We start from the raw sequence: 17,126 nt of genomic DNA, 5'->3' as shown, positions 1-17,126 counted from the left end.
CCTTCCTGTAGTGAGGTGACCAGAACTGAGCACAGTACTCCAAGTGGAGTCTGACCAGGGTTCTATACAGATGCAACAATACCTCTCGGCTCCTAAATTCAGTTGGGTGTTCACTCTGCAGAGCACATGCACTCAGTACACAGAGGTGATCGTGAGCTTCCTCTTCCATGCTATTTTAGTTCTCAATCTTACTCTCTTCCCAACCTGTTTGTCTTTGGCCTCCTCTATTACCACAGTGAGGCCCAACATGTATGAGAAACCATCATGTTATCTGCTGTCAAGGTACTTTGCAGCCTTCTGGAATGAATATTGAATTCTCCGACTTCAAGTAAACTGTGTCATTTCCCATCATCATACTTACATCCCTTTCTCATAGCTTTTCTTTAAAATGCCTTGCTCGTGGTCACTATACGTGCTCCTAATCACCTGAATCTGTCTTAACCTATTTTCATATGGTCTTTGGTTTCACACTTCACTCTAACCCCAGCTCTGTTTTGAAAACTGTAAACCCTCCTATCTCCCTCCAAGTTCCGAGGAAGGGTTGTTGACCCAAACCATTGGTTGGTTTCTCTTTCCACAGATGCTGCTTGACTCGCTGAGTTCTTCCAGCATTTCTGTTTTTGATATGTATCACTATTCTTCTGGAATTAAAGACCCATGAATTCAAAAATATTTATCATTTTCCTTCCAATCCATAGAAGAGTGGGCAGAGAGACAGATGACACTGTTTTGTGATGCAGTGTGTTAATGCGTCTGAACAAAGTTCTGAAGCAAGGTACAAGATTCATAATTATAGATCTGTGCATCAACTTAGCTGCAATCTCATTAAATGGGTTCAAACATGTAATCATATAGTCATAGAGCTATACAGCATGGAAACAGGCCCTATAGCCCAAGACATCCAATTTGACAATTGCCTAACTGAGTTAATCCCACTTGCCAGTGTTTGGCCCATATCCCTCTAAACATTTCCTCTGCATGTCCAAAGTCCTAATGCCTTGTAAATGTCAGAATTGTACCCACCTCTATCACTTCCTCTGGCTGCTCACCACCATCTGAGTGAGAAGTTGCCCCTCAAGGGACAATTCTTTCCCCTCTCACCTTAAGCCTATGACCTGTAGTATTTTCGTCCGTTTCCCTTGGGTGCATTCCCTTGGGTGCATTCACCTTATCCATGCCCCTCATAATTTTATACACCTCTATAACGTCACCCCTCAGCCTCCTACTCTCCAGGGAAATAAGTCTAAGGGTATTCAGTCTCTCCTTATAACCCAAACCCTCCAGTCTTGGTAACATCCTTGTAAATCTTTTTTGCACCCTCCAGTTTAATGACACCTTTCCTATAGCAGGGTGACTAGAACTGTATGCAGTTCTCCAAATGTGGCCTTACCAACATTTTATTCACAGTGTGTAGCATACTTCAAATTCTATTTAGGCACATATTCATAATCTAATTTGAGGCACTCATCAAAAGTACAACCCTGAAGCAAAGGTTTAATAATTAAACCTCCCCACCGACCCCCCTCCAAGTACTTATCCCTGCAACCGTCCCAAATGTTATACCTGCCCCTACCCCTCCTCCCTTACCATTCAGGGCCCTAAATAGTCCTTCCAGGTGAGGCAGCCCTTCACATGTGAATCCGTTGGTGTTATTTTTTTCATCCGGTGCTCCCGGTGCGGCCTTCTCTACATCGGTGAGACCCGACGCAGATTGGGGGATTGCCTCGTCGAGCGCCTTTGCTCTGTCCGCCGTAACAGCCAGGATCTCCCGGTGGACAGCCATCTTAATTCCACTTCCCATTCCCTTCCCACTTCCCCATTTCCCCCCCACCCCCCACCTACATCTCACCTGGACTCACCTATCGCCCACCAGCTTGTGCTCCTCCCTCTGCTGTAACCTTCTTATTCTAGCTTCTGCCCTCTTCCTTTCCAGTCCTGCTGAAGGGTCTGGGCCTGAAACGTTGACTGTTCATTTCCCTCCATAGATGCTGCCTGACCTCCTGTATTGCCGAGTACAATAGCAGCACAGGTTTCCTCACAGCTCAGCAGCCCAGGTTCACTCGGGAGAGTAAAGTGGGATTAGCGTAAATGGGTGCGTGATGTCGGCGTGGACACGGTGGGTGAAGGGTCTATTTCCAGGCTCTGTGACTCTAATTGAACTGACGTTGTTGGAAGGGGAGGGGATTGGAACCAGACCACCATTATTGGAAGGGTGGGGGGGGCAGAAATTGGACTGGCTTTGTTGCAACCCTGCCGCAAAACACCCAGTCAAATTTATGGAGGGAAAAATGTTTCCACTCCAAAAATATTTATGTAATTGCACTTCTGAGCAATTGAGCCCATCAGGATTTATAAAAAATTGGGCTTACATTTTGACACAGGCCATTGGTCAAACCAGAGTAAAAATGAGGCCCATTGTTGATTGTCACAAAACGGACTGAGAAGCAAAGAGAACAATACTAACAGCTACCATAACAATAGACAAACACACTCTGTAAAAATGGCCACGATGGGTAGATGATCTGTAATTTAAAAAAAAGTCAGGAGATTCTGGAAGTGGAGAATCAGACAGCATCTGCAGAGGGAAAAGAACGAAACAATTTTAATTGGACCAGATGATACGCGTGCAAATTGAAACCAACTTATGAAATTTGAATCGCATCTTAAGGAAAAAAGGAGCCTAGTCTCTTTAATGAGGGGACAATAAAACGAGAAATAACTATTCATGTTTGTGAGGATATAGAACGTAAAGCAGCACAGCACAGGAGCAGGTTCTTCAGCCCACCATGTCAGCGTCAACCATGATGCCAATCTGACCAATCCCATCTGCCTGCACATGGTCCGTATCCCTCCATTCTCTGCCTATTCATGTGTCTGTCTAAATCCTTCTTAAACATTGCTATCTGTTTCTACCATAAAGATGTTCCAGGCACCTACCAATCTCTGCATAAAATACTTGCCTCGTAAATCTCCTTCAAACTTTCCGCCTCTCACCTCAAAGCTATGCCGTCTAGTATTCGACATTTCCATCCTGGGAAAAAGACTGACTGTCGACCCTATCTCGGCCTTTCATAATTTAATAAACTTCAATCAGGTCTCCCTTCAGCCACCAACGCTCCAGAGAAAACAATCCAAGTTTGGTCAACCGTTCCTTGTCGCTGATACTCTGCAGTGCAGGCAACATCCCGGTGAACCTCTCTTGACACGCTTCGCAGCCTCCACATCCTTCCTAGAATGTTGCAATCAGAACTGCACACAATACTCCAAATATGGGCCTAACCAAAGTTTTATACAACTGCAACAACAGTTTTTGATGTACTCAAAAGTAATTTTTATCTCTCTCAATCCTAGTTCGAGATCCAGAGCTTTGATATTATCTGCAGTCTGGGCTGGGCCATCAGAGACAAATGCTGCGACATCCCATCAGTGGTAAGTAGCTGCTACCCAGATTGTCAGATTGTGGTTACTTGCCAGCCTGTCTGTTTTCTTTAGATTGAGTTGGCAGAATGTTGAATTCTTCCCTTGATTCATCTGTGAGGTATTTCTACTGCATGTAATTATACAGGACAAAAAGAACATAGAACCTACAATATTCGAACAGTACAGCACAAGAACAGGCCCTTCGGCCCACAATGTCTGAGGAAACTAAACCTGTCTGTCTGCACATGGTCCATATCCTTCCATTCCCTGCATGTTCATTTGCCTGTCTAAATGCCACTATCGTATGATAAAACAAAATTCTGTCTTGTTTAAATATTTCCATTTTGTTAATTATAAATATGAAGAACTTGCAGAAAAAGGAATGTTTTACCAATAGTCAAGATTAATCTATCTGAATGACACAAAGTCATCTAGGCTAGTATGAGAAGGCAGCATACTTCAGATCACTAGCAGTAGCGTTGAGGTGGGCCTCAGTGCTGAGAACTCAATAGCACAAGAGGATATGTTGCTGATTTTTTTCAGGGTAAGTCGGTGCCACAAACGCACTCAGAAAATTTAGCTCAAAGATCTACTCCTTGAATGACTGGTTTGTTCCTATCTTATTTTGGTACCTGAAAAGATTAAGTAATGTATTGCCATGTGATTTTTGCATTCATGCTGGAAGAATACAATAGTAGTCAATGCATTGTGGATGATGCCAATTTTATGCTTGCCCTGGAAATTTGGGCCACATTGATCGAGTTAACGGTCTGGATCTGCATGGGAAATCTGCATTGGTTAGTGGCAGCAAGACAGATCTTTTCACTTGCATCATTAAACAGGGTCCTCACCACCTCTGCGCAAGTGGTAGCAATTTAGGTCGGCTGGTTGGCAAATTCTGGCAGTGACACCGGCAGAATGACTGGGACGGGAATGCAAACGCTGTACTCCGCCAAGCCAACTATTGACGTTGGATCAAGGCAGCAGGCCAGCAATCCTGATATTCTGCTAGAGAATGGATGTCTGGAGTCCCATGACACCTGTTGAACACGAGTGTCCAGAGTCTTGGTGGCGACATGCATGGTAGAAATCTGAGCATTCACTGCAGTTGTCAGGCTTCTGCCTGTGCCACAATAGAAGAATAATGATTTAAACTGAGCAAAGCCAATCAATAAAGCATATCATTTGGATCTGCCAAGCTTGAAATGAGGCTGGTTACCCACTCCAAGCTCCAGTCTCCACACAAAGCCATCTTAAAGGTCAGAGCTGAACTCTGTTTAGGCAGGATTCTGACTTGGAGGTGTTCAGTCATAATCCTATTTCACATAGGCTTTCATCCAGATTTTTTAATGCCTTAAACATCTCGTTATTCATGCCCTCAGCCTTTGTAAGCCACCCCATCGATGTTCTTGACACAAGAGATTCTGCAGACGCTGGAGTCTGGAGCAACACACACAAAATGCTGGAGGAACTCGGCAGGTCAGGCAGCACCTGTGGAGGGGAAAATTTGCAATTCTTATCTGAGCTTTCTGAAGCAGAACTTGTATGCAACCTCGATGCCAGCATCTGCAGCCTTTTGTGTCTCCATCGTATGCAGCCCTCCCCTCCAAAGACCTAGTCTTTGACCCACTGGTATCCCTTACTGTGGCTGCAGGCCATTCATTTCCAGTGACTGCGCACGTTCTGATCCCTCATTCAAACCATTCTCTACAGTACCCTGTGTGCCAGCATCTGATCTGGTGGCAGCGAGCATCAGACTGAGTGACGCACAAGATTCTTCCTCAAAGGCAATGAAATTGCATGGGAACTGGGCGTGTGGAGAGAAAAGCACAAGTGTATCGTCATTATTAAGAATGGGGAAAGTATGAGGTGTATGTTTAAACCATCTGCACCTTGGGAGTTAGGAGAGATTTTGGGATTGGGGGAAAGTGGAAGGTGAGGAAGAGGATTAGCTGACAGTGGTATCATTCCCAATTATTTCTGTGATGGCACTGATATTCTTCTCCCTGTGGTTGAGGGTGACTTGATTCCATTACAGTTTTGTGGTTTTGTAAGTGATGAATGCATTATGCAGGACCCACGGACTCTGCCACGAGTTGTCTGGATGAATGCATGCTTCTTCACTCGTTTATATTTGACTTCCCTCGTGCTGTGTGCCTTCCTGCCTATTTCTACCTCAGTCTGAGAAGTTTTGGACCTATGAGTTGGTGAAGATATTATGGTTTTTCAAAGAGACTTTGGGGACATCCTTGAGTGGTGGGCTTGTTTTGGTGTCAGGCATGCAGATGTGGCCCGTCCATTGGAGATGATTGAAAGTGATCAGAAATTTGATGCCGGCCTGGGAAAGTATGTCAACTTTGGTTGTTAATCTTGCTGGTGGATTTGGAGGATTTTGTGGTGGTTATGTTGGTACTCCAGTACTTTGAGGTGCCTAATGTAAATTGTCCATGTACCCGAAGGGTACATGCAGGAGAGGTGGGATCATGACTGCTCCTCAAATCATGAGCTTGGTACCATGTTTGGGGCTGTGGTCTTTGAACAGTCTTTTTCTCAGGTAACTGGAGGTTGTACTGAAGCACTGGAGGGAGTGATAAATTCTGTCAGTTAAATTTTCCCTTGCTGAGAGGTACCCCTGAAATGAGGAAAATTATCCACTTTGACCTGAATCTGATCTTGAATGCCAGGAACAGTGTTATAGAACATAGAACAGTACAGCACAACAACAGACCCTTTGGCCCACAATGTTGTGCCGAACTAAATTAGTAATCAAATGCCCAACTAAATTAATCCCTTCTGCCTACACAATGTCCATATCCTTCCATTTCCTGCCCACTCATGGGTCTATTTAAGAGCCTCTTGAACACCTCCATTGTATCTGCCTCCACCACCACCCCTGGCAGCACATTCCAGGCACCCACCACTCTCTGGGTAAAACACGTGCCCCACACATCTCCTTTGAACTTGCCCCCTCTCACCTTAAAGACATGCCCTATGGTATAAGGCATTTCAACCCTGGGAAAAAGATACTGGCTGTCTACTCTACCTATGCCTCTCATAATCCTATAAACCTCTATCAGGTCTCTCCTCAGCCTCTGCCGCTCCAGAGAAACAATCCAAGTTTGTCCAACCTCTCCTCACAGCACATGCCCTCTAATCCAGGCAGCAGAGTTAGGTTGGTGAAAGACTTTTGTCTTCAATAAGTTTAGTTCTTTCACAAGGTTTAGTGGAGGAATCAATGATGATTTAGAACACAGCTTCCATGTGTGGATATGTGCAAGAGTTGTCTCCCATAGTGTACTTCCACGACTGAAGTTATAGAGAGATCTTTGTTCTGGTGTGGATAGTGAAGAAAGCTGTCAGAGGATACAGCAGGATATAGACCAGCTGGAAATGTTGGCAGAGAAATGTCAGATGGAGATTAATCCAAACAAGTGTGAGGTGTTGCACTTTGTGAGGTCAAATGCAAGAAGAAAGTATACAGTAACTGGCAGGACCGTTTGGAGCATTGATGTACAGAGAGAACTTGAGGCGCAAATCCTTAGATTCCCTGAAAGTGGCAACACAAGTAGATTGAGTGAAAGGTGTATGGCAGACTTTCTGTCATAGGTCGGGGTGTTGAGTATAAAAGTCAGGAAGTCATGTTGCAGCTGTATAAAACTTTGGTTAGGCTGCACTTGGAGTATTGTTGCAGTTCTGGTCATTGCAATACAGGAAGGATGTGGAGGCTTTGGAGAGGGTGCAGAAGAGGTTCACCAGGATGCTGCCTGGATTAGAGAGTATGAGCTATGAGGAGAGGTTGCACAAACTTGGGTCGTTTTCTCTGGAGTACCAGGGGCTGAAGGGCGATCTGATAGAAATGTATTAAATTATGAGAAGCATACATAGGGTAGACAGTAGGAGTTTTTTCCCCCAGTCTTAAAGTGAGAGGCGGAAAGATTAAAGGAGTTTTAGATGGCAAGTTTTTTTTTACACAGAGTGTGGTAGAGTCCTGGAACAGGCTGCCAGGGGAGGTGGTGGACGCAGATACAATAGCAATATTTAAGAGGCATTTAGACAGGCACATGAACAGGCAGGGGATGGAGGGATATAGACCACGTGCAGGCAGACGGGATTAGTTTAAGTTGGTATCTTGTCTCCCAGACTTCATGGGCCAAAGGGCCTGTCGCTGTGCTGTGCTGTTCTATGTTCTAGGGTTGAGCGGTTTCCTGCTCATCCTGAAAATTAGCTCCACTCCAGTGGGAAGTTAGTACAATAAATAGGTTGGCTGCTGCTGGCTGTATGCTGCAGTTCTAATCATGAAATGAATGCTTGAATTTCAGGAGAAACCTGCTCGGGGTCAATTTGGCATGGATTACTTTGTGCATTCCAGAATGCATAGATTCATGGCAGTGTTATGGTACAGAGAAGATCATTCAGTTTTCTGAATCCAGACCGGCTCCTTGTAAATCGAATTAATCAGTTCTATTCCCTCTCCTTCTCTTGTAGCCTTCCAAATTAATTTCCCTTGAGTGTCCAACCAACTCCTTTTTAAAAATTACCGTTAACTATGTTTTCAAGACAATGCAGTTCCTTCCCCTTCCTTTGTTATGGCTCTGTCATCAGTTATTTTGCCAACAAGTGCATGTGCAAATAAAATTACTGATTAAAAACCATCAGAAAATGTCCAGGAACATATTTCAAAAACTATCCATGAATATCCTTGCTTTATTTAATTGAAATCAGACTGCTGTCCAGTTTGTTTTAAAGATTTCAGCACCAACTGCTGTTCAACTGGTTTGATTATTTCTGTAATATTTTCCTTTTTGTTCCATAATTTGATGGTGTCCTTTTGTTTTTCAGAGAGATGAAGCAAAGTGCCCTGCCCTTCCTCACGCCTGCACATGTTCTCAGGACAGCATTGGGCCTCCAGGACCTCCCGGACCAGCTGTAAGGAAATATTTTTCATTTCCCGTCTTCCTTACATTATCACAATATTTCATATAACCCTGAGGATAGTGGGAAGACAGAGAGGGGGACAGAGCTAGAGATTTGCAACAGAATTAACAGCAGCAAAAACTCAAGGAATATCCAGAGGGGAAAATGCATACCATTGAATTTAGCTTGAATATAAAGGGAGAAAATATTTGGCGTTATAATTCCAAAGTTAAGTAAAAGGAATAACACACAAAAAATGCTGGAGGAACTCAGCAGGGCAGGCAACATCTATGGAGGGAAATAAACAGTCGACATTTCGAGTCGAGACCCTTCATCAGGACTGGCGTAAAAGGAATATATTGATTCAGCATTTTTAGACATATGTGTCTAGTTATTAATTGTGCTGTTACATCAAGAAATACACTGTCACCTAACATATCAAACCTCACTATCTCATATGTCCCCCCTTCCTTTTCTGGGGATTTTTGTGAGCTTGGGCAAGTCAGGGAAGAAGTAAATTTGAGTGCTTCGAGTAAAAGCTGAATTTAGTCGCCTTCTCTGTGCTTTCTCTCATTGACAGGGTCAAATTGGTAGCAAAGGACCTCAAGGAGAAAGAGGCCTAAATGGATCACCTGTAAGTATTTTTAAAAATTTCTTCTAACTTCCTTTTTGTCTTTCTGCTTTAGATATTAATTGATGCTTGGTTTTAGTTCCAGGGCAGTCAAGAGTCCTCTGGTACCTTGACCCTGAGCACCAACAGGCTATGTTATCTCTGGTAACTTTGCTACCCAGCTCCATGTAGTTGTGGTGCATTGGTATCACTGGTAATCCAGGGACCTGGATTAATAATCCAGGAACAAATTCAAACCCAATCACGGTAGCTGTGAAATTTAAATTCAGTTAATAGTCTGGAATTTAAGAAAACAATCACTTCTGTTCGTAACGATAACGGATTATCATATTTTTATTTATTCATTCAAAGGATGTGGACTTTGTGGGCTGAGCTAGCATTTCATTGCCCGTCCCCTGTTGCCCTTGAGAAGGTGGTGGTGAGCGGCAGTCCTTGAGCTGTTAGTGTTGAATGGTAGAGGTGGCCCAAAGGGCTGAATGACCTTCTCTTACCCCTATTTTATATGTTTCCATGTTTTCATCTCCTACCTAAGTTTCAGCCTCAGTAGTGAGCACTCTCACTTCGTCAGGAGAACGCAAGAACAAAAGAATACCACACCACTGGAAGTGCTATCTATTAGATGATTGGATGAGATATTAGACTGCTTTCAGTGAGATGCAAAAGATTTCACAATACTACTCACAGGAGAACAGGGTATTCCCTCTGTGGCTTGGTTAATATTTTTTTCCCTAAGTAAGTTAATGAAAACAAAATAAATGTTTGTTCATAGTAGGACCTTTCTGAGTATAAATTGATTGCTACATTTTCCAACAATACAACAAGCCAATCAGTTAACACAACACAGATCATGGATTGAGTCAGGTCTGGCTGGTTCTATTCTACTTTGATTGACATTTTTTTTTCCTACTGAGCCATTAGAATTTCTAAGTTCCTGACTGATAGCTGGGTGAAATTTATGCATGTTTGCTTTGGACCAATTTATGCAATTATGTAATGGATACAGATGGCTGCAATAACAATAACAGATTTATTTTTGTTTGCCATTCAGAATTCAAAAATAATAAAAATTCTTAACTATCTTTCCACAGGGTCAATCAGGTCCTCGTGGTGAGCCAGGTCCTCCAGGACCTCAAGGTCTGCCAGGTCCTCAGGGTCCCAATGGACTATCACTTCCAGGAGAACCCGTAAGTCTTATTCGTCTTACTTCCCGTCCCTCCTTCACTTTGAGATTGTTGGCAGTTCACGATCAACCTGCATTATAGTATCAATGCCATGACACATAATCTAGCTTGCTTTCAAAAATCAACAACAGGACCAACCTCGGAATTTTATCATAATCATTGTTGACATCGCAATGATTCAATATAAAGATATTGCCCAGAAATTCAAATGTGCAGCGACACATTTTTCCATCATAAAATTTTGACGAAATATAAATTTTGAATGAAAATTGAGGACTTGCTGTGCAGCTTGTGGAGACCACAATTTCAATTTCAGATTCCTCCATTTATGTGCTGACTAACGTGTGAAGAGTTGCAATCATACACAGAGGCATTTGCCACTGTGCAATATGTACCTAGATGCCACTTCTGGGCTTTTACTTGCACTGGAGTTGCAAAAATAGGGAGAGAGTCCGATAAAGTCGGCATGACTTAAAGGGGATTTCCCTAAGCAGAATCTGGCACTGTGGTGCAAGCCAAGCTAAGGTAGTTCTCTATTGATCACCCGGCATGCTACTAAAAAAGTGCCTATTTTTCCACAGGATCTGTTGTTGTAATATGCATCATATTACCTTCCAGTATTATCTGTGCACTATTCAAGCCTTTCATCAATAGGGCCAGCTTTTCCCAATCAGGGTATGACCAGGACTAGAATTTATAATATCCCAGTACTGCAGCATTTTGAAATATAATAGCATTCAAAATACGAGGACAAAGTGAACTTCCAATGGCTGTTTCTCAATAACAATTACGGCAAACCACAAAGTCTATTTTACGAACAAAGATTTGGCAGCATAGAGTATTATCTGTCATATCTTTTAAAAAAGTGGATTGTATCTGTCATAAAATTAGTCGATTCACTTTACATTTTGCATAATTATGACAACAATATGAACCTCAAAAAAGATTAATGAATGTCACTGGTCCAGTCTTTTCCCTGGGTGTTTACTTTTGATTTTGTAACTCCATCCATTTGCAGCTCCTTGGATTCTGGTAATCAAGAGTAAATGACTTCAAGAGGTTTCTGAAGTTACAAAACTGTTTCAGGCTGCAGCTGCTACACAAAGTGATATCATGAAGTTTCACATGGGAAGGAAAGGTGATAGCCATCTGATTCAAATCTGTCACTTAGGGGAGGTTATCTCACATTGGATAAAGGGGAACTACTTGGGGTGTTGTAATCTACAGATATTATTTGACCTCTAATGGACTTTGTCCAAATGTTCAGTCAACATTATTGAAAAAGTACTTGCGTGAGCATATGTAAGGGATGATTTCAGTTTGTTTTTCAGCAGTAACATTTTTATTTTGAGCAGATTCCAAATGCCCCTTTCAGCTTTGCCCCGGATATATGTTTTGCCTGAAGACAGCCAAGCTCCTACAGTTGAAACACAGGGTACCATCAATCAAAGTAGTAAATGATAGTCCTTGGACATACCTAGATATGAATAGATTTTAAAACAAAGATTGGCTTTGTGATGGATGTTATAGCAGATTAAGTTCTTTGTTCCATCCAGTGCAAAGGAATGTTTGTTTTGCTGCCTTAGGTACTTTTAACAACTTTGAAAGGTAGAGTTTGGCTGAGCCTTGACTTTTTTTATTCCTGAGCTTCAATTAATCTTTCAACAATTTGCTACTTTATCCATGGCTGTGCTCCATTGGCACTGAGGCTTTAGTGAGTCAAGATCTGTTGGCACTGAAATATGCAATTGAAAGTCATGCCAACAAACTAACCTCAAGGATCTGAGTGGCCTATTCCTATTGCTAAATTCTTAGAAGAGTAACAATAATGTTTTAGGCAGAATCTGACTGGCTTGCCTCAAGTGACCATACAGGTTAACTAGAATCCTGAAATCAATCTTAAGAAATTTGGTGTGTGACATTTTTGATGAGCCATTTAAAGGCCATGGATTTTGCCCCACCATCTTCCTCCCCTCCTTCTCTGGAAACAGAATCCTTTCTAACAATCTGGGACATATTTGCCTTGAAACCATCACTGGGATGTTACCATATAAGGCAGTTTGAACAGACACAAATAAAGAGATCAGTGCATTCACAAGCAGAGAAACAATTTTCATCTGAGAAATCATAGCATTCAAAGTCCTAATATTATGGCATCTTCCAATTTGTCGAAGTACTAAGCTTATGGAAAGGGGAATTTTAGTCCTTTGCCTGTTGATGCATTGATTATTTGGTTATTATAGTAGAGTTTTTCCATTCAGAATCATAGAACAGAACAACATAGAAACAGTGCAGCACAATACAGGCCCTTCGGCCCACAATGTTGTGCCTGCCTTTAAACCTTGCCTAAGACTATCTGACCCCTTCCTTCCACATATTCCTCTATTTTAAATTCCTCCATATGTTTATCTAGCAATCTCTTGAATTTGACCAATGTACCTGCCTCCCACCACCGCCCCAGGCAGCGCATTCCGTGCCCCAACCACCCTCTGGGTAAAAAAACCTTCCTTTGATATCACTTTAATTATTAGCAAGAACAGACACAGCTTTTGAGAGCAAGACACAAATTGTTGGGGGAGCTCAACGGGTCGAGCAGCGTCTGTGGAGGGAAAGGAATTGTCGATATTTCTGCATCAGGACTGAGAGTGGAAAGAGAAGGGGAGGGGGGTGGGCTGAGATGGGGGCTGGAAGGTGATAGGAGAACTGAGGAGGGGTGGAGGATGATGGGCAGACAGAGCCAGGTGAGAGAGAAGAGGGCTGGAGCTGGGAGACAGAGGCAGGTAGGCAATAGGTGAAAGCAGACAAAGGGGACAGATGGAGCCAGATAGGGGGAGGGGAGGGTGAAGGTAGAGACAGAGGCTGAACGGTGATGAACGGGGACAAAAAGGCTGCGCGTGCTAGAATCTGATAGGTAAATAGAACCATAGAACAATACAACACAATACAGGTCCTTCGGCCCACAATGTTGTGCCGACATTTTATCCTGTTCTGAGATCTATCCAACCCTTCCCTCCCATATAGCCCCCCATTTCTCTAACAGGGGGAGTGGATCTCGTGAGTGAAATGTGTGTGGAACCCTTACCCCCTGCCACCTCCTCTTCCTATTCCCCTTTCTCTCTCTCTCTCTCCTTCCAATCCACCCCTGGTCTTCCCATTTTTTGTTCCCTTTCCCGTAACCTTCTCCAGACCCCCATCGCCCACTTTCGTCACCCTACCCATCTTGGTTCCATCTACCTACGAATTCTGCCATCCTCTGCTGAGAGACAAATAACGTTTCAGATCAGGAAGACTGTCGAATCGTACAGCGTTGAAGCATGGCATTTACCCCACCGAGTCCAGCCCAACCACCAAGAATCTTACACTAGTCCCATTTTTCCCCAACTTTGCACCAACTCGTCCCAGATTCGATCACTCATCAACACACGAGGGGCAATTTACAGTAACCGATTAATCTACAAACCCTTCTGTCTTTGGGATGTGATAAGAAGCCTGAGGACCCATAGCGAAAACAATGCAAACTCCACATGCAGTACCAGAGGTCACAATTGAACCAGGAACCCAGATCCCTGGAGCTGTGAGGCAATGGGTCCACTAGTTGCATCACTGTGTCACCTAGATCATGATTCAATAAGTTTTTTTTCTCATCACTGATCTCTGCAGGTGTCAAGCCAGGTACTTTTTCTTTCCTTAGTTTATTTTCTGCTGCTCTGTCTTGGTTGAAGTGATACCACTCGTACTTTAGAAGGTTTTTTGAAAATTCAAAATAAAACAACCTAGCATTAATATCCTTAATGGGGGGAAATAACATCGACCATTTTACCTTCACCAAATTTTATTTGATAAGTTGTGACATGGCTAAAGCAAGGCACTCATAAATATCATCATAATTAATGCCAATATGCTACTAGAAACAGCAACTTACATTTGGAAACCATCTCTAACCTTATAAAACACTGCAAGATGTCTCACAGAGGCTGGGACGGAATGATAGTAGTTAATACATTGACTGACTAACTGATCAAATTCAGCAACTAAACAAATCGCAAATATGTAGTTCTTGTTAAATTGAATTATTTCCTCTGGTGACAAAATCCAGAGCCAGAATATAGAATATTAAAGTTGGAATCAGGCATTTGGAAGCAACTTTAGAAACAATTCTGCAAACAATGAGGCAATTTAGAACTCCAAAAAGATTGTGACAGTGCTGAAGCATTCTAACTTTCAAGATTGAGAATGGTAAACTTACCAAGAGACTTAAAGGAAAGGCAAATGAATGTTCTCAGGTGGAGACCAGCCAAGATATAACTGAATGAAGGGACAGATTTGATATACTGAATGGTCTAATCTCGACCTTGTTACTTCCATCAAATCCCCTCATATAGCGGTTACTTCTGGGAACGCTGTTACTCTATGGGTCATTTCAGGGTGATTTTGTTCATCTTACTGATGACATGGGTTGTGTCTGTTACAGGGACGCCCTGGAATGAAAGGTGATGCAGGTGAACCAGGATTGGTAGGACGACCAGTAAGTATCTTCTGTCTCTCTCTTACTTTCCCCTGGTGTTCCTTAATTATGCAAAACCTGGCAAGTCTGCAACACAGGACTGCCCACATAATGGATGTAATTGGGAATCGCATTCGGAAAGGCAACCTGATGATTGCTGTAGGGAATGGAAATATTGTAACCAATCCTGTTCGTTGAGTCTTTGATGGGGTATTGGGGAGCGAAGCACTTTTGTACCTAGAAATACTTGATGAAACACTTCAGTAAAAGTTTTACTAAGAATTCCACCTACCTTGTACCTGGTGTTTATGATTACAGAGTGTGGTTAGATTTTTACCTTGTACCAACCTGGGCTGTCCCATTAAAGGCTTGATAGAATATTGTAAAAGTTATAATGCTTCATTTTAAAATAAAACACACAACACTATCACACTATTTGAAACAACATATGGTTTTGTTGCAAAAACCTACAATGCTTTAATGAACAAAAATGAAATACCTATTTAACAAAAGCCTGTTGGTTTTGATTTTAAACTATCACGGTGTTTATCCCTGTACAATTTTTTTCTCATATCCTTTAACTTGAAAAATTAATTCCATAATCCAATCATTGGTTCTTTTACTGCACAATGTTTTGAGATTGAAATCTAAAATGAAGACTATATGATGTTCTCTGCTTTAGCCAGGCCTGCCACACAACAAATGATGTTCCGCTCCCTTAGATAGCTTAATAATTGCATTGTGCTTCTGTCGGTCTGTATGTTCAGTTCCTATAATCCCCTTTTCAGATTATATAAGATTTTATTTTGACCAAAATCTTGCTTGACAAGAGTTAGCTGAATACTCATTGCTGACATTTTCTGTGAACGACATTAATTTCCTTTGCAATAAATGAAAATGAAAAAAATGCAGATACTGTATCTTATGGTTAATATCAGCCACACAGAAGAAATGCAAAAGCACCTGCTTTTTTTTATTAGGGCATATTTTAGCAGCAATGTTTGACTGAAGTATTTTTTTGTTAATAGGGAACAATTGGCCGTCCCGGCCTAGCAGGTACCCCAGGATCAGAGGGCCCAAGGGTAGGTATCTTTGCACATCTAAAAACTGTTGTAATGTTTATTCACTGTTCCAGTTTGTTTGTTGAAATTATTGTGCAATGGCAGCCTTCAGATTTTCTCCAAGATTTGAACCAATTGATAACGTACTAGTTAAAAGCGGAGGTTGATAGATATGTTTAAAGCGGAGGTTGATAGGTTCTTGATCAGTAAGGGTGTCAAAGGTTATAGGGAGCAGGCAGGAGAATGGGGTTGAGAGGGGAAAGTAAATCAACCATGATCGAATGGTGGAGCAGACTTGATGGGCCAGATGGCCTAATTCTGCTCCTGTGTCTTATGATCTAAAAGGCACTAACCAGGATAGAACTGAGAGTCACAAGGCAAATTAGGGTCTCAGATTTTTTTTTTAATTATGCAGTTTTTCAGGATCTGGACATCACCGGCAAGGTCGGCATTTATTGTGCATCCTTAATTGGTATTGAAAAGTCAGTGGGGAGGGAATTTCTGGATGTCGACCCGATAAGGATAAAGGAATAACAAATTGTGTCCAAGTCAGGATGATGCACAGCCTGGGGTTTCTTTGATCCAAATGTAAACAAGGCAGAGCAATTGAGCAGTAATAGAATGGAAGATGAGTTCATGGAGGAGATAAAAGATCTAGGTCAGTACCTTTTCCACATCTTGGAAAGTAGCAAACTTAACCTGGCGAAATATCTCACCTGTTCTGTCACCATTTTGCGATTCTGTGATCTGACGACATACAAACCTGTAGGCAACAGAAGTTGGTTCTAATTTCAGCTGGCGAGAAGCACCTAAGAATGGCAAGAGAAAGGGAAGGAAGGAGTGAGAGAGAGGGGGGGAGAGAGTTGACTGGGAGAGGGGAAAGGGAAAGGGTGAGAGTGAGAAAGGACGGAGAGATATATGAGAGGGTGAAAATGGGGAAGAGAGGAATGGGGGAGAGTGTAATGACTTATCTCTCTGTTAAATGGTGACTTCTTATTTTTAAACAGTGAATATTTTTTCAAGATTCTTCCACAAGAGGAGACATTCTCCCCACATTCACCTTGTCAAGACCACTCACAATCTTACATATTTCAGTCATCAGTTGAACTCCAGCGGAAACGAGCCTTGCCTGTTGAAACCTGACTTATAGCACCACCTGCCCACTCCACATACGATCTAGTGAACCTTCTCCTGTGCGTCCAATGCAGTCGAACTTCTGGTCAATGTTAATGATGGAGGGCTTGATGATTTCAATACAACTTTTATGGGCATCAACTAAGGGAAGGAGGGGGTGAAATGGGACTGAAGAAACACTTTTTACCTGCTTTTGAGTGGAGCCATTTGTCATCAAGAAGGAGCCGTGAAGACTTGTTGCTGGTCTGATTTTGATAGGGTCCATATCAATCCAGAAACCC

General features: G+C 42.4%; 1 protein-coding gene across 6 annotated transcripts in view; it reads left to right on the top strand.

Moving 5' to 3' along the window:
- The window catches only part of LOC127568808 (collagen alpha-1(XII) chain-like), a 275,536-nt gene that overhangs the window by 221,421 nt on the left and 36,989 nt on the right, over nucleotides 1-17,126 (top strand). For all 6 annotated transcript variants that reach the window (XM_052012994.1, XM_052012992.1, XM_052012989.1 and 3 more), the window contains 6 exons: nucleotides 3,352-3,429; nucleotides 8,260-8,346; nucleotides 8,915-8,968; nucleotides 10,054-10,149; nucleotides 14,618-14,671; nucleotides 15,679-15,732. In XM_052012994.1, coding sequence (XP_051868954.1) covers nucleotides 3,352-3,429; nucleotides 8,260-8,346; nucleotides 8,915-8,968; nucleotides 10,054-10,149; nucleotides 14,618-14,671; nucleotides 15,679-15,732 — 423 coding nt within the window. The remainder of the gene's footprint in view (nucleotides 1-3,351; nucleotides 3,430-8,259; nucleotides 8,347-8,914; nucleotides 8,969-10,053; nucleotides 10,150-14,617; nucleotides 14,672-15,678; nucleotides 15,733-17,126) is intronic.

The sequence above is a fragment of the Pristis pectinata genome, chromosome 3 (assembly GCF_009764475.1).
Source record: "Pristis pectinata isolate sPriPec2 chromosome 3, sPriPec2.1.pri, whole genome shotgun sequence".
Taxonomy (NCBI): Eukaryota; Metazoa; Chordata; class Chondrichthyes; order Rhinopristiformes; family Pristidae; genus Pristis; species Pristis pectinata.
This window is presented reverse-complemented; position numbering and strand designations above follow the sequence as displayed.